Source organism: Miniopterus schreibersii (genome assembly GCF_964146895.1).
Source record: "Miniopterus schreibersii genome assembly, chromosome: 14".
Taxonomy (NCBI): Eukaryota; Metazoa; Chordata; class Mammalia; order Chiroptera; family Miniopteridae; genus Miniopterus; species Miniopterus schreibersii.
In genome coordinates, this window is record NC_138114.1 from 45,026,505 (window position 1) to 45,044,678 (window position 18,174).

The 18,174-nt window shown below is 37.5% G+C and overlaps 1 protein-coding gene across 6 annotated transcripts; it reads right to left on the bottom strand.

The window, feature by feature from the left end:
• Window positions 1-4,596: 4,596 nt before the first annotated feature.
• SMNDC1 (survival motor neuron domain containing 1) lies at window positions 4,597-15,294 on the bottom strand. Of its 6 annotated transcripts, none has more exons than XM_081157421.1 (7): window positions 14,964-15,117; window positions 13,750-13,869; window positions 11,004-11,193; window positions 8,987-9,129; window positions 8,242-8,403; window positions 6,311-6,464; window positions 4,597-5,854 (listed from the first exon to the last, which is right to left on the bottom strand). In XM_081157421.1, the coding sequence occupies exons 3-7, from the start codon at window positions 11,004-11,006 to the stop codon at window positions 5,717-5,719; spliced, it is 600 nt and encodes a 199-aa protein (XP_081013547.1). In that variant the 5' UTR covers window positions 11,007-11,193; window positions 13,750-13,869; window positions 14,964-15,117; the 3' UTR covers window positions 4,597-5,716. The 6 variants fall into 6 exon arrangements, with proteins under 6 accessions (XP_081013547.1, XP_081013545.1, XP_081013548.1 ...); XM_081157419.1 differs by lacking the exons at window positions 11,004-11,193; window positions 14,964-15,117 and adding exons at window positions 14,604-14,839; window positions 14,883-14,949; XM_081157422.1 differs by lacking the exon at window positions 14,964-15,117 and adding an exon at window positions 14,604-14,909.
• Window positions 15,295-18,174: the final 2,880 nt, after the last annotated feature.

Sequence of the window (18,174 nt, forward strand, 5' to 3'; positions counted from 1 at the left end):
TTCCCTTTATCTTCCACCTAAAAAATTCCATACTCCCTACCAAAAACAGCATAATGTGATAGGAACAAGGGTTTTGGTCACTTTAAATCCCAGTTTTAGCACTTACTGAGGACCCTGGGGCAAGTTACCTAATTTCTTTATGGGGATTCTTTTCTCCTGAAAAGATTAATACTACCTCTCTCACAAAAGGCTGTAAGGATTAAGACTGATATATGTAAATTACACCACCCTCTCAATCTAGGAGTTTATAGCACCAAAAGGAAATTAAGAGATACGTAACTTCTCTACTTTCTCTGATGAATGCAATCTTTTAATCTCTTCATCTTTAATCCTGAATATTAGTTATTCTGAGTAGGTCTATTAAATAAAATGGTTCATTTTCACAAAATTCCACAGGTTATACTTTGTAAGAAGTCAATTTTGATGTCCTATAGAATTTTTAAAATAAAGCCTTTACAAGATTGATGTATCATAGGTTTTAGTGATTACCTGGTCTAAAAAAAAAAAAAGGGGGTGGTGGTGGTGATGGCTAACCTGAGCTTTGAGTATGTTTTACACTTCATAGTCACCACTGGGTAATGATGTCCTAGTTAATATTTAGTGCTGGCCTTGCCAAGGAAAAAAATCTTCCTGGCCCATGTATCAGATCTAACAGGAAACTAGATTTCTTGCGGAATAATCTGATTTTTTTTAATCAGTATAGTTCAAAATACATGTAGTGGCTGACCATTTGTTTCTGTTTTACCTTTCTATAAAATCATAAATTATTAGGGAAAATGGCTTAAATGAAGCTCTTTTCAAGTACTGCCAGCTACTTTCTAAAATTTTGGAATTTTTTTTCCCATTTCCTGAAGCTCTAAGTAAGCTCTTTGCTGTGGAGAGGAAGGCTTAAAGTCTGTATTGGTAGGGCAATACCTGGGACATTTATTTTGGATTTTCAAACCAAGGCGTAGAGTAGCATTGTAAAAATGTAACAAAAGCCATAAAATATCTATAAAGTGTATGTAAAAAATACAAATTTAAGAAGTCAGTTTCTTCTCAATTAGCAGCTTCATCACTTACTCTAAAAGCTCGGTCAGCTGAACCAGACAGTACTTTTGGAGGGAAAAACTGGACAAAGGAACCAAAGGAATACTTACTCCTGCTTCCTGCACACTCCTGAGCAAACAACTGGACAATTACCATCTATTAAAGACTAGCCTAGCTGCAGATCTCAGGCTTCAAACTCTTAGTTTTCCAAGGACTTAAGAGTCAAGCGTTTCCTCCAAGCCTGAATTCTTTGTTTCTCTGGTCAGAAATTCATTGCATCTTGCTAAAGTGAGTACAGGGCTTGAAAGGGGGAAAAACAAAACAAAAGCACATCAGTTTCATCAAGAAAGGGAAATTATGAGCCAGCAAAATAACCATGATTTTTGGCCTCAAGTTGAAAAAAACCACTTCAAAAAAAAGCAAACCTTTTCTCATAATGAGTATAACCATGGTAGCTTTAGCTGTGCTCTTAAAAAAGACTGAGGATACAAATTATAACTTTAATAATTCCAGTAACTTAAGTCTGTATTGGTTTCATAAAAATGAACTGGTGAGGTGCTTGGTGGAAGTAAATTACCGTTTTTATTTCCTGGGAACTGAAAGATAAGTATACATAATTTGATATTTTTAGCTAGTTCAGCTGTCAGTTACCACAAGCCCAGTTGTTAGTCTCAGATCCACTTCACCTCACTCAAGGCCACAAAAGAGTTACCTCTATATACATAAAATGAAAGGCAGAAAAGGCAATTGAAGAACCTCACAGAAATTTAATACCTTCCATCTTATTTTTTACTATTTATTTTTAGCCAGGCCAAAGCAAATTCTTAGAATGTCAATATTGGTTTCTGAACCTCTTAAGATCATATCTATACACAGATGAGCTTTTTGAATATCATAGTATAAGAGGATTACATTATTTGGGGTTTGTTTGTTTAAACTACATTATTACCTGTTATTTTGCCTGCTATGCTCTTCCTTTCCACTCAGTAAAAATTCAGTTTAGCTTGCAACCTAAAAATCCTAGATATAAAGAATGTTCACATTTACTTGTAAATTACCATTTATAGTAATTGGTTGCTTCATATAATACAAATACTTAATACAATTCAGCAGGTATTTATTGAACTCTAAAGATTTTTAACAAACATAAAACCTTGTTGGTTTTAGTAATTTTCTTTTATATTTCAAATATAATATTTGTTTAATATCCAAAACAGGAAAGTCAAATCAGCTTTAAAAATATTTTTTGCTGAATTTGCAAATGATATTTGTCACCTTTTATAATTATAATCTACAGACATATACTGCAAAACTTTGATATTTCTTTTGTTATCTGATAGTTTTCCTTTGCTATATTAAAGGCAGGCACACTCAGCATTAAAACTGCATTGTAATGGAAATACGTACACATTGGACACCCTTGTGTGAAAAAAGTATTTTTTAAAACCGAATTGTTACAATAAATGTATGTATTTCATTGTAGTTTGATGCCTAGTCTTCATAATTGGGCTAAGAAAACTGCCATTTATTAAGGTAATTTTTCCTTCATTTCGCAAACCAAACTGCTTTTATATGGGGTGGGCAAAAGTAGGGTTATAGTTTATATGGTAAAAGACATGCAAGTTATGATATAGCTTTATTAACTCAAAAGAATGTCACAATGGCACAGTAAACCTACTTTTGCCCACCTCTGTATTTACTCAAAAACATGATTCTGAGCCAGGGATGCGCATCAGAATCACCTGTAGAGTGACAGATCTACCTTGGCCTAGATGGGCCAAGGGACCCAGGAATCTCTCTTTAATTTTAAACGAGCATTAGGGATAATTTTATTATAACCTGTACCCCCTTCCCATTAAGAAACATGCCCTAATATATTCTAATATAAAATTTTTAACCTTTATTAGGATGTACTTCTTTTAAGTTTGGTAATTTGACATGTCAGTAGTATGTTTATAATTAGGGGCCACAAGTTGTAAACAATGGGCATTATGCATTTAAATATGAATTATTGTTCAAATTAAGGAAAAAAGATCAGATATTCACCATTACCACTCTGCACAGTAACAGCAAACACTTCTATAGTGCTGACCATATGCTAGGTACTGTACTAAGCACTTTATACATATGAACTTACTCATCCTTACAACTTATTCAAACAGGAATTATTCTCATTCTACAGCTGAAAACTGAAGGAAAGAGGAATTATACACACAGGTAATAGCAGTCTGGCTTGAGCCTTTGCTCTTCTAATATGGTCTTTCTACATGTTATTTAAAAAGCATGTTATCTGTGACTAATATTAAAATTTTAAATTTTGTTTGCTTATTTTTGGGGTGTTAGGACTGTTTTTTCCTTGAACTGTTCAATAACAAAGTCAAATGTCAAGTTTTGAAAAGATGCATGCAACCATAGCTACTTGGGGGCCCTAAATGACTAAGGACACAATCTGTCAGTTACTGAGCTTGTCAAGTCCTTCTTAACAGGAAACTGTACAGCAAATTTTATAACAAAGCTTCATAAGACCAATTTATATTTGGTTTCAGAATATTGAGAGCTTCACCACCATCATTTGTAAGATGCTACTGGTATCATGAGATGCTTTTCATTAAGCATCTTCTCAGCTTTAACATGACACAAGACAGGTAACTCCACAAGCATCCTAACTTTCAGTTCAGTCTAGAGACACTGCCGCCATCCTGACACTTAGAACTTTTCAGAGCCACAGCTGTCTTTGACAAGGGCTCCTGATCTCATGCTATATATGTCTACTTAAAAAAATATGTTTTATAGAATATGGTCACCTTTACTCCTTCTCTCTCCTCCTACTGCAAAGCCCTTCAGAAAAATTAATGTGCAGAAAGGAAGGCCCATACGGTCAAACAAGGCACAAACCTCAACACGAGTCTTGCCTACACAAACACCAGGTAAGTGACAAACATGCCAAGGTAATCTCACCAAAAACCATTTGGTGTGGTTACTCAATTATACCAAATGTCTGTCCTGTGCTTTTAATTCAAAGGGTTCCATTGCAGGCCTTCAAGGATACTGTTGATTAGTACATTACAACCAGTAACAAGAGCATTTGTATAATTTATAAGTTTTTCAAGTTTAAGTGGCCCTTTTTCTACTGTAATTTGTACCTCGTACTTAAAAAAATATTTCACCTTTCTATCCTACGTGCTCTCTACCCAGTGGTCAAAAATTAAAGGTGGAAACTAATATCCTGGGTTGGGAGGTGGGAAGGGCAAGGTGAAAAATTACACCTCTCACCACTATCCTCCTAAAAGTTTGACTTTACCAAAAAATTTAAAACTCATGAAATAAAAAATTTTCCCCTTACACCAAAAATTTACAGACAACTCTACAAAGCACAAGTCCTTAAAATAAAATTGGTTTGCCCTTTAGAATTGAATTTCTTATGTCTAATGGAAGGGGAGTACATAAGGATTTATCGAAATCTTTATACTTATTCTCTTCTGTGGAAATGATGTATGCAAGTACAGTGAGGCTTAATCATTATCAATGCTGGCAGCTAAGACTTTGCCTTTCTGATAACACACCCTGGAGATTTTAAAAACACTTTATTTAATAAAAATTAAACATACAAAAACTGAAATTAACACATCCAAAAAATCACCGTCTTCCATTAACAGGAAGACACTTTTCTATGCATATACTTGGCTTAAACTCAATGCAGGATAACTATGTTTACTTACACCAGCAAATGCTGACAACTTGATCTAGTTAACAAAAAATTACAAACTCAGCTACATGAACATAATATACAAGGAAATTATGGTCAGATTAATGCACAAGAAATACAGCAAATTTTTAATGATGAAACATTCAGTACTCTTGTTCATTAATTTAGCCTTGTGTTTTTTTTGTTTTTTTACAAAAATAGTATCTACACTGTATACAGGGCTATACATCAGCTTTTTGTTTTCTCATATAAACATTTCACATCCAAAAAAAATGGTACCACTACCATAAGTGAAAAACCAACAGGAAAAAAGCAAACGTACAAAAAAAAAACCAAAAAAAAACCACCCCAAAATATTAGAAAAGGTAGCTGGTCCTAAAACATGGTTTCTTACATAAAACTAAAACTCAATGAAAGTAACAGCTGGATACATTTTAGAGATGGCCTAACAGGCTTAGGAAACAAGTTATTGAAGGAAAAACCTCAAAATGGCCTTTGTCATTTATAAATTAACCTATTTTTAGGCTTAACTGGCCAACAACTAAGTTTAAGTGGAAGATAAAGAAAAAAATTTAAAAGATCTCTAGAAGTTTGGGGTTTTGCCTTGATGCTCCAGTGAATTGCTAGAATATGTGGGAAGTTCAAAGGTTCTCAAAGTTCCAGGTTAGAACTTTACAAAAAGTATGGGCCTGATATTAGAAGATCGACAATTCATCTTTTAAGTGCTTTATTTAAGCAGCCATCTATCTAGAAAAGTTGCTTTACCCAACAAACTTTGAGGAAACTGGTGTAGTAATGAAGCAAGTTAAATGAATAGCAGTTATCAAAGCAATTTCTTCAAGTTTCATTCTATTGAAGGCAAACAATGACGACAATGGTATCTTCCTTACTCATCTAACAAATAATTTACCTTTAGAAAAATATAAGGATAAAAAGGTAAATGTAAAGCCCTGCAGAGATGAAATCCAACAGTTTTTCTGATTATTGAGGCATCAAATGCCTGACATTATATTTAGAGGTATCTTGATACTGTGTCATAGGTTTGTCAGCAATTCCACAAGTTCCTACTCCAACTTTGCCAGTTACACTCTCAGGTGAAGCAAAAATACTCCTCTTTACCTAGGGGAAATGAAACAGAAACCGTTCTTGATTAGCTTTGGAAATAAAAGTTACCGAATACACTTAGAAGGAAAAGTACATCAAGGGAACCTGAGCGTTCTATTAAATAAAATCTACCAGTGATATCCAGCATAAGGCATGTTAACAAAGCAAGTGTGGTTCAATACAACACTCCCTTCTAAGTGATAAAATTTTCAAACGTTAGTTTACAGAAGGAAAAAACCTAGATCTTTTATAATTCCTGATATAAACACTCATTCATAGTGCTTCTAATTGCAGAGACAGTGGCTAATGAAAATTTTTTTCAATAAGCCAAACTGAAGATTGAAGAGGATTCTAAATTTAAGATCCAGCTATTTATTTTTAAAAATGTATACCTCCTTTTTCATTTTACTGTTACTTTAATGACAGTTGCACTTTTCAAATTTACGAAGTGTGATGCAAGGATTTACTAACCTGGCCTTTTTTGTTTTTAGAATAGGCCCTGTTGTTGAACTGTTGCCATTTCACTTTCTGGTCCTCTCTCTCCTGCTCAAGTTCTTTTATTCTTTGTGCTTTTTTCAAAGCTTTCTTCTTTTTGTATTCACGCTGCTGGGCAATCATTTCTTTTCTGTGTGGATATAACAACTAAATGTCAACTCTTAAGATTTAAAAGATGATTTCCTTGGGGATATTTAGCAGTGCAAAAAAAAAAAAAGAAAAACTAATAAACTGACAGTCTTTTCCCAGGAATAACATTAATGCCAATCACCCAGTGCTACTACTGAATGTTATTTGAAATATATAGCATCCTTGAAAACTTTCAAATGTAACAGTAATCTATTATCCATTTAAGTCAGACATTTCACCTGTGACTTTTTATTTGATGTTTACATAGCTTTTACCAGTTGTTTTAGGAATAAGATGAGTGTCAACAAACGTCTAAACCTTCTATCAATTTCTAAAGGGACCGTTAACAATTGTAATATGCTGCATTTGGAAAAAGTGTCTGAAGAGATTAGATGAACACGAAACTCTATTTCATTTAGATTGGAAGAGCACACTACAAAGGGAAATCAGAGCTAACTATTCTTAACACAAAAACTGGAGTTTTTCAAAAACAAGCCTAAAGTTCTCACAGTAAGTTCTCAGTTAACAGTGACTTCTCACCAAGAAAGGAGGAAGAAAGAGGGGATTAAAACAGGCAGTAAGATCGAGGCTCCTTTGTTTCATATAATTACCACTAGGAAGCTAAATGCAGCTTTTTACAGAGACATCAAAAACTAATAGAGATGTTATGTTGTTCTACAATCTGATTTTTTTATTGGAATGCTTAAATCAAATGTCACTTTAATAGATAACAATTTTCTTAAATTCAAATATATTTATGTCGCAACTTAAGTTTTGAAAACTCTCTGACAAATCCGAGAGAGCAAATTGTAGCAAACATGCAGAAGTTAACCAAAATATTAATTCTGCCTCTTAAATACCTGTCAAACTGTATACTTCACATCTTCACTGTACTACGTGGGTTCAGGCCACCACCTACACCTGGATCACAACAGTAGCAGCCTTCTCTCTGCTGCCAGTGATCATTGGAAAGCTCAAATTTGATCACACTGTATCTCCTCTACTTCAAATGCATCAGCAACGCATCAGTGCTTTCAAGTTATGATCCTGACTAACCACGTCTGTCAACTCACCCACCCTCAAGCCTCAAGTTTTTACCACAGGAATTTCTTGGTTACCTCTATGTTGTAACCTTACTGTCCTTTTTAAAAGTAAACATTTACTAAGCTCTTACTACATGTCAAGCATAATGCTACATGCTACATTAATACTATCATTTAAAATTCACAACCCCATAATGCAGATACTATTGTCCCTGTTTTACACATGAGGAAACAGACAATAAGCAGGTTGCTCAAAGTCATACCTTCTAGTGCATTAGCTGGCTAACTCCTTTTATTTTCAGATCTCTCAAGTTTCAATGTCATTTTCTCGGAAGAAATTTGCCCTAAGACTAAGTACAGTTTAGGTACTTTTTCTTTGTTCCCTTAAAGTACCCATTACGTTTCCTTCATAAGTTCTATACTTTATTATTAAAGTTCTTTAATTATGTACTTTGTTGTCTAGACTATAAACTCAGTCAGGACAAGGCCCCAGATGGTCATCTTCATTGTTGTGAAGCATTTGGGTTAGTGATAGTATACATTGTATCCACTTAATAAATATTTATTAAATGCCTAAATGGGAACCCAAATGTTCTAACCTTACCTAGGCATACAAATACAGAGGATGATAGTATTATAACCTTCTTACCCTAAACTAGCCTGCATAGATTCTGCAGACCACCTCAAATACCCAAATGGGGACGATCACACTTAAAATGCCAAAAGGTCACTTACTTGGACATGGGTTTGCTGCCACTGTCCTCCTTTGCCTTCCTTCCTTCTTCTACAGGCTTGAGGTTCAACAGTGGAGTCACTTCAGCATTGCCATAGCCAGCAAAGGTGATTGCAGCGGTGCCATTTTCTTCATCTATCTCCTCAATCTCCGCTTCGTAACACCTGTAAAGATATCATGGCTGTAAGCAGGTGAGTAAAGGTTTAGTACTCAGCCTACAAGACTTATACTGCAGTGATTCAACTATTACATGCGTCTAAAATCAAAGTTCTGTAATCAAATGGCCCTTTGGCAAAGATAATGCAAGAGTGGAGTTAGCCATCTGTTATCCTAAAAGGAAGTCCTAGTCAGTATTTGTCAGGAAAGTCTCTTACATGTTTACTAAATGTACTTTAGTCAATCTCTTTGAGAAAAGATATTTCTTGTAAGAATAATTTCAGTGTATGTACTTCATAGACATCTAAGACAGCCAAATCAATTTTCAATTTGAGGAAAAAAGAATTCTATTAATTTTCCTCTGCTTTTAAGTTTTTTCCCTCTAGGATCCTAGCCATTCTTCTGCCCCAAAACTTAATCCAAAGCTAAACACTAAACTGTATTAAAGGTAACTATCCAAGAAACAAATTGGACCTATTAACTACATAGGCTATATAGAAAGATTAAAATAGGGTACTTCGAACTGAATAAAAACATCTTACCATTGTACTTTATTATTTCATGTTATAGTTAGTTTTTTTCTACACTTACTGTCCATCTTCACTCCAGATTGCCATACACTTGTCCCCTACTTTCCATGAATGAGTGGGCTGAGTAGAAGCAAAACAGTCTGAACTTGCAAGAGTTTCTGAAGGTTGAGTTGACAGAAGGTCTTTGGTTAGTTCTATAACTTCCTAAAAAGGAAAAACAAAAACCGTAACATTATTTTTATAATTCACATTGTCACCTATTTTCAGCAAGTTCTTTCATTTTTTGATGACAGCTCTCTCACCACATAGCACTTAAGTACTCTACACATTTATCTGCAGTTCCTAACAATATTATGATGTAGGTACTGTGATTATCCCTATGTAGAAATTGAGATCCAATATACAGTGGGTGGTGGAGCTGGGATTTAAACCCAGACAGATGCCTTTCAACTTAACCTCAAAAACTAATAGAAATAGGGTAGACTTGAGCTTATACCATGCATTATTTCTGTCAATTTTAGCTGAACAGACCTCTGTCAAGATGAGAAATAGTCAATTATGAAGGACTGAGCTAGATTCAAGATCACTTTTATCTCATACCATCGTTATGTGTTTTCATATAACTGTACTATTTTATAGGACATCACAGTACTCTTAACTGCCTAGCCAGCATGCCCCCCACACACCCATAACCCCAAAATAATGAAGCAGCCTTATTACTGTAGTAATGAAAATGTTTCTGTTCATACATATTTCTACTAAAATTCTGTAGGCATATATAAAAAGCCATTAGTCTTCCTATTCGTTTATTATAAAGCTTACCTCATCTGGGTAAGCAAGTTACCAGGTTAGATTGAAAAAAATCCCAATACCTTAATGTTAAGCATATTAGCATAGCTTCATTTAAAGGGAAAAAAGTAAATGTTAACACACACAGGCAATCAATATCTTTCTGTGTGGCAAATATTTTTTGTAATTCAGGCTTATACTTTTTGGCTTCCTTTGAAGGTATTTGGTAGGGCTGGTTAGAAAACTTAAGAAATAGTATAGATAGATTTGCTACCTATCTGCTAGAGTTTTACTCTAATGATGACCCATGTTATGCATCATCTTATCTGATTTAAGAATCCGCATAAATTCTTAAATTTCCCCCACTACTGTATACAAAATGTCTTAAAACATCACATTATATATTTGGGGAGAAAAATTACCAAGTTAAACTCTGTACTGAGTTTCTTCTGGCTCCCACTGAGGTTTTATAAATAGTAGTACTGGTTCAGTAGCCAAGAAAAGTTAAATATTACCTCTTGCCTAAGATTCTAAATCTTCCTGGCTGTTTCTGAAAAACTAGTATTTGAGCCTTAAAAAGGAGGGAATGTTAAGTTCTTGGAGAAAGGTCTGTTTTGTGAATTAAAAAATTTTGTGAATAAAAAAAAATAGAAAACACAGATTTGAGTTAAAAATTCAGCACAGTATCTTTAATGCAGTTTTATTAGGTGCCAAGTAGCCATTCAAATACCTTTTAATTAGATGAACCTTTGCTAATAAAGCAAAGAACTTCCAAATAAATGTATCATGTACTATACAAAGAAGAGTAAAAATTATCCAGTCTTGTTTTTAATAAACCACTTTTAGGGCCAGGAATGTAATCTAATGTAAGCCTGACTCAAGAGCCCATACAACCTCTATCATTAAATAATTCCATCTAACTAGGGATCATTTACCTACTAAAGCACTAACATGAAGTCTACATTTGTAGGTTGCAGATTTAGAACTCTACTGCTCTTAGGATAGAATACCTTCCTACTCTGTTTTCATAAGGAAATACATTTTCACCAAAGTAAAGGGTCCTGAAAAGCTATACACATTATGAAGAATTTTCAGAGCCCTGCACTGAAATGACTTTTTTAAAAAATCCACAGCATCTAGCCCTAGTTGTCCTTTTACTTTGCCATATTTTACATACCCCGCCCAACAAACTATGAAGACCCTTCAGAATTTTTTCCTTCACATGTGCATATGGACCAAAGTAGTAGAGAAACTATTTTATGTATGAGGGGGTTCTTAAAGGTACATACCATTAATTACTTTTCCTCCCCCAAGTCTGAGTTCTGAAACTGCTCCTTCATTGACAGATGGGCAGCAGTTACAGTAATCGGCAATTCCAGGAAGCATCAGATGTTGTGATCTACATATCAGCAGGTCAAAGGGGATGCACTCAAGCACTCTGCTTACTGAAGGAAGGCGTTTCGGGGATGCAGAGAGCCACTGTAATATATGAGACAAGTGACTTGACCCCTGCCTCCTTTAGAACCAGTTTTATTCAGCAAAACAGCTTAATAAATTGACTATTTTTGTGATTATCATAGACTGCCTGGGGAGCTAGTCAGCTAGCTAGCCTGGATTTTACTATACCCACTTTTTTTAAGTGAAAAAAGGCAATTAGAACTTCAGTAGATCAATCTGCTGCCTGCTGAGTAACTTTATTCTATAGGAAAGACAGTATATAAAGAGATAAAAATGGAAGCCTTACTGGCAAAATGGAAGTCATTGAAAAAATGCAGAAAGAGTATTTGTCATAAATGAAAGAGCAAACAAATTCTTAACCAGAATAAGGACATCCCATGAGAAGAACACAAGAAAACAAAGGAGGCCACAAAGTCAGTCAGTCTGAACAGACTTTTCAGCAAACATAAAAGGCAATATTAAATATCAATGACCTGAGGTGTATCCTAGAAAGCAGAGAAGAAAAAAGTAAATAACTTTAAACCCATGCTAAATAGAAGCTGCAACTGTAGTCAATGGAGACAATTACTAGGTAGAAGCAGATATCCAAACACTTTCCAGAATTTTATAATGCCTTCCATCTTTCAGTAGTTTTTAGTTCAAAACAGACCTAAATCTAGTAACCAAAATGATTATTTTTTTTCATGGTATATTAAGAGAAAAAGAAACTGATTAAGTTTGGTCAGGAAAAATATTCTGTATTATTACTACCTAAAGTGCTAAAACTTAAGCTTCTAAATCTATGCCATCAAATAAGGTAGTCATATGGGGCTGTTTAAGAAAATTAAAAATTCATATTTTCAGCCACCCTAGCCATATTTCAAATATTCAATAGTCACATGTGCCTAGTGACTACAGTACTGCACAGCAGATGTAGAACATTTCCATTATTACAGAAAGTTCTATTGTACAGTGCAGTCCTAAATGGTTATGGAAAAGATTGTTTTATAGATAAACGACCCCCAGGGCTTTATTAACTGAATCCTAAGTAAGTAAGCCATTTACATGCTTACTATAAGGCCTACCACAACTGGTCTCTCTCCCTACAGTACTTCCACTATAGATCAGGTCATTATAAGGAGATTCTGCCCAGGCTCTAACAATTCTAGAAATATTAAAAAGACCACACAATCATGCTGTTTCAACTTTCACTCCCAACTTCCCTTGGACCAGCTCCACATGGACCCTTTCTCCCAATTCCCAGGAGGCCAATATACACAACACTGCACACAATGTTTCATTTTCTTCAAAGAAAAAAAGGACTGCTTTTAAACTGGAAAAAGATGATGGGGCATGCCAGGATCTCTGAGGCAAGAAAGTTGGCCTGAGAGTGGGAAAAATTGCTCCCCAGGCATCTCTTCCTTATTGATTTGCACCCTGATATATATTGCCCTGACTTCTATATATTGAAAAAGGGTCCTGTTTTCTGTGTTTTTAAAAATAACACACCATCACAACTTCATGAGTTTATCCTAAATCTAGAATTTGAACCTGAAAATATTCTACATCTTTATTATGCCCAGATAAGCTCTTTCAGAATCCTGAATCTGGACTCTACGTAAGATAATTTTTATTTGTTTGCAGTTCTAATATCCTTAAAATATTAATAACTTTGACGGGCAAAAGATGATAAAGAGAAGGAAAGGATTACTTAAGATAAGACAAAGATGATTCAAGTTCTGAACTGAATCAATAAAGACCATCTAATCAAAACACCTTTTAAAACTTTCCAAAACATCAGGTTCAAAATTTTAAGTTCTCAAATTTGTTACGATGAAAAGTCATGTATATTTACAAATCTTACACGTGAAGTTTTTATTAATCAACCAAGTGTTCTGAGAAATAACAGATATTTTACTACTATGACTTTGTCTTGAAATGTCCCTGCCCAGTGCAGGTAGGTCTTTAAAAGCGGGTGTCATACACATGACAAACAAAACAATATTCCTTTCACATAGATGCAATTTAACTTCAAGTGTCAACAACTACACTGTAAAACCTACCCTTAAGTTCAAATATTATGTAACATTTATGCAGAAAACAAGTATCTTTTAGATACTTTTATAATGTGTTTTCAATACAAGGTGTTACCTGCTAGCTTTGACACACACAAACACACACAAAGAATCCTGTGGCATTAAAAAGAATCTTAATCAGGTTTCATTTTTCTCCTTTAATTTTAGTTACTTTTTGAACTACATTTCCTTTGCCAGGCCTTTACATGTAAAAACATGTTCCACTGTAAAGCAGTATGCATCTCTTCTCTAGCAAGTCTGACGGACTTCTAAAATCGACTTATTTTTTTTCATTATAAGAGCATACAAGATTTACATAACAAAGGACGTTTCACTCGTGTATGCAAACTGAGGAAAACAACCCTACATCTACAAGCCTATGCAAATATACACAAAGGGAGGGGGTAAACACCACCTCCAAGGGGAGCTTTGGACATCTAAAGATTCTAAGCAATAAATCACTTGAAAAACACAGAACTACTCTTTTTGAACAATGTAACTGTAAGTGTCCCCTCATACTTACTTGTAAATCTTTCTTTAATTTTAGCAAATCTTCATTTTCTCCATTTCCAGACAGTGCAGCTTCAACTTGCTGGAGTTGAGCTTTGTAGCTTGCCAGCTGTTTTGCTAGATCCTCTGACATCTGGAGGGGGAAAAGGGGAAGGCCATGAAAACTGAACTTAAAAAAAACATTTAATTCCCTGTCTGCCTGAAATAACCTTACCAATTTTGCTCCCAACTCATTGTAATTCATTGCAGCTTAGTTTATCACCATCACCTCTACTCTTAGTTCAGAGAAAAGTTGCTAAGAGGAAAAAAATAATTTCTAATTTTCTTTAAACTCCTGTAATAAGGACAGCACCGTGTTGGGGTCATTTAAAAGGGTTGTTATATCTTCATTCCACCCCCCCCCCCCAAAAAACAACAACACACACACCACTGTATCTGTTGGAAGAGAGCAGACTTCTAAAAAAATACTTATAAGCACTAAAAAATACTTCCAAAACCAAATACTGATGGCGTTTGGATTAACTACACAAATAACTACATTTAGAAGCTTTTCTCCGAGCAGAAATCTTTCGCCCAGTCACTCAAACAGCGCGGTGTACATCCGTCAGTAAAAGAAACAGCCCAGACCCTCCCCCATTGAGGCATTCTAAGGAACGTGCCCTTCACCAAACCCTTCTTCCTCTCCCGAAAATAAGATACGATTTATAGGCAAACACACGGGGTTTCAGAGGACCCCTCTCCGCCTCAGTTCCCGTCCAACGACAGCCTGGGATCTGGAAGGGCTCCGAGAGGGTGAGAGAGCCGGGCTGCTCTCCTCCCACCACCGCGACCTCGGAGCCCGCCACAACTTAGCCGGTTATTTCAGACCTTGAAATTCAAACATCAGCTCCCAGGGAAACCGAGCGGGCCCGCGGCGCCGGGACCCCACACTCCCAAACAGGCTCCGCCCGGAACGGCCGAGGTTGTCCTTCAGAGGCCTCCCACGTCCCAACCCCACCCGACGGGTTCCCCGGGGCGGCCGGGTTTCCGGCCACGGCCGAGGCCCGCACCCCGGCCGGGCCCGGTCAGGGCTCAACTGTGGGCGGGAGGGGAGGCCCGGGCTCCTAACACTGTGGCCGGCGCCCGGGCCTCTCCAGCGCGGCCGGCTGCTCGGCCTCGGGCCTCCTTCGCCTCGGGAGGGGCCCCGGCCCGGCGAGGCCTTACTTCCTTCCTCACCGGGTTTGTTACCTTGTGTGGGGTTAGGGGCGGGGCGGCGGGAAGGGGTCCGGGCAAATGAGCCCAGGGGTGGCGGCGGCAACAGCGGCGGCGGCGGCAGCAGCAGCAAGAAAAATCTCCCCGGCGACAACAAGGCGACTCGTCTGAAAAGAACTCGGTCGGCGGTGAGGGGGGGAGGGGACGAAAGCCGGGCACTGGGAGGAGGAAAAGACAGAGGCGAGTGAAGTTTCGCGAGAGTTAAAAACCCTCGCGAGACGCCGCTCGAATCACGTGACTCGTAGAGCCCACTGGACCGACCGCCTGAACTCGCGTTAGGAACACACGGAGTGGGCGGGCTTTCGTCGAAAGGAAATGGCGTCGTTGGGCTGCGCCGGGCGCCCAGCGCAGGTCGTCTTCCCAGTTCCGGCCGGGAGTGGGGGAGTCGTGGGGGTCCGTTGGGACTGGGTGTTGTCGAGCCATTCCTGAGGGGCCCAGGGGCGTACTCGCGCGTACCCGCTTAGGCCAGCAGTGCCGGGAGGTGGGAGTAACGGGGTTTAATGCAGCGTTCGCGCTAGTAGTTGGTTCTCAAAGTGCGGCCCCCTTACCGGCAGCGTCCACGCCGCCTGGTAGTGTATTTACAGATGCGAGTTTTCCACACCCCCCCACGAGTGCATCGGAAACTGGGACGGGTTCCGCAGCCTGTTTCAACGAGCCCTCCGGGTGAAGCCATGTCCCCTCAAGTCTGAGAACCACCGCTTCTTATAATAACAAAAACCTTAGCAGTAACAACAAAAAACTAATTGTGGCAGAACCTGTTGGAGATTGGTTTAAAAATCAATTTTGTTAGAACCTACGTGGTTTAAGTGAACTGTATCGGTCAGTCTCGCTCGATAAGGAGCACTCTCCAGGTCACACTCTCGAGTGACAAACGGTGTGATTACTTCCGTGTATATTTGAAAAGAAATGCGCGTTAGGCGTGCGTGTTTCTAATAGTATATATTGGGTTACTTCTGAACCGACACCCAAACCTACCTGGAGATTTGGGGTGGAAGCCGAATGTTCTCACTGATTACTTTTTTTTACGGTTTACCCTTCTTCCCATACGCATGTAGTTTTTTCCCAGTTAAACTAGTTATAAAACAGACTTGTGGCAGGAAAAGGCTGCTAGGTGGACGCCGGGCAAGAACCTTCTCTGGGAGCTGGGGGCCTGTTGCTGGAACCTCCAGAAGGCCCTCTTCTCGCGTGGACTCTCTTGGGCAGTGACGTCTTCCCCTTGTGCCTTCTTGAGTTTGTTGTTGTTTTTTAAGGGACCTTCTCTTTTCTTTACTTACGCACACATTCCCCTCATATTGAGTCAGATAATCTATAGAGATGGAAACCAGTTTTGTGATGACTGGAGTAGCAATGTGCAAGAATTGGAAAGGCTGCAGAGGGCAGCAGTGTGTAGCTGTAGCATTAAAGGGGACGACAAACCGGAAAGGATGAACTTTTCTTTAATATGTAGTACAAATTCGTTTAAAATATAACGTAGTTTTTGAGAACTGCTCTTAATTCTAGTTGTGTGTTGTTAAAACTAACACCAGAAGGATCTTCCTTGAATATAAAGTAAACTTTACACAGTTGTGTAAAAATCTCTCAAATAAGAACTCTTCGTGAACCCTCTAGATCAGAAAATAGGAAAATATTTATTAAAAGCTCCAGTATAGGTTTCTTTATCTGACTCCAGATTGTCATCAGAATATACTATTTCACTTTTACTTATCTTCCTTTCAAAGAAAAATTTTAAATGGTCGAAGAAAAATTAAAGGATAGTAGCAACCTTTGGAAATGTGCCAGTCCACTGCAGGGCACAATAATACAGTCCATGCTGGTTAAATAGGAGGTTGCATTCTTTAATTTAGCTTTTATTGTATTCCTTCCTAAGGGTAGCCCCAGGTTTGCCCACATTCTTTCGTTCCCTTGACAAATGCCTAAGGAGAAGAATTAGAGATGTGCACATAGTCGTAATAACTGCTTATGCCCTTTGCCCTCTTCAGTCATAATAAGTATTTTGAATGTTTGAATGGAGATTTGCTGCAGAGCAAGCTACTAGCTTTTTGTACTTACTGAGTATTTTGGGGTACATTGCATTGAAAACATATCCTGAGGTGACTCTTACATGGCATCATTCATTTAAGGTGGATGTAAAAACAGCCTTAGATGGATACTGACCAATGCAGGTGTTCATCAGTCACAGCATTCCTGATCTGTTCATGTCAGTCTACATTGCCCTGCTAGTCTCAGGATGTGCATTTCCAGCTATTCTGTTTTATGTGTACCACTAAAGAACAGAAAATGGCCACTGAAAACGGCAAGGATTCCTTCAGTTTGGAAAAGGTTATGATCGGAGGCTTTACAAGGATCAGAAATGGCAGTCATTCAGGGTTCTTTAGGCCTATTTGAAAGTGGTGTTTCATAGCACTTTTACATATATTCTTTGTGGGGTATATTCTGAGGGCAAAAAGAACAAAACCAAAAAATGTTACAGATGTATTGCTAACAGTACTGTTGATAATGTAATTTTGAAACTTTCATGCCTAGTGTAGATAAAATAAAATATGTTAGTTAAAACTCTTAAGAGGAAAGAAAAGTAGAAAATAGTTTTTATGGGGGAAGCCCTCTGATGACCTGTGTGTGTATATATGTATATATAGATATGTGTGTGTGTATTTCCTAGATGTAATGTTATCCCAGTGGAGAGTGCCCATATCTTGATATCTAGATACCATTCCCCATGAAGACACAACATTTCTTTGAGAAATGGTTGATTTCAGGTCTCAGGCCTGGAAAATACAAAAGTGACCTGGAACATCTTGCCAGAAAGCAAGAAAATGCCCCAAAACTAATAAGATCAAGTCAAAAGTTCACCAACCAGCTCGAGGGGACTCCCCTTGCCAGATGTGAGCCAATATGAGTCTTATAAATAATGACTGCCATATATTATCAAAGCATTGAATATATTTTTAAAATCCATAAGTCCAGAGTGATAATCAAAATCAAAGGTGGGGGGAGGGATTTTTTCTTTATAGAAGAATTCCAGCCAATAAATGTGGATGGAATGATAGGATTGGAAACATCACCATGTGCTGTCTCCAGTGATTTGGGCACAGGTAATCAGTAGAAATTAAAACTAATTCTGTAAAAGGAGATAGGGGGAAAGGAGGATGTTTGCAGTGTCAGAGTATCACCCTACAGTTACTTAGTA

What these genes read in the sequence shown, in the direction of transcription:
- SMNDC1 (XM_081157417.1), bottom strand. Translation starts at nt 13,869, where the DNA reads ATGTCAGAGGATCTAGCAAAACAGCTGGCAAGCTACAAAGCTCAACTC. An exon ending in AATTAAAGAAAGATTTACAA is followed by an intron (nt 9,130 to 13,749) that starts GTAAGTATGAGG and finishes TTTCCTTTTTAG; the next exon opens with GAAGTTATAGAACTAACCAA. An exon ending in GGCAGCAAACCCATGTCCAA is followed by an intron (nt 6,465 to 8,241) that starts GTAAGTGACCTT and finishes ATATCCACACAG; the next exon opens with AAAAGAAATGATTGCCCAGC.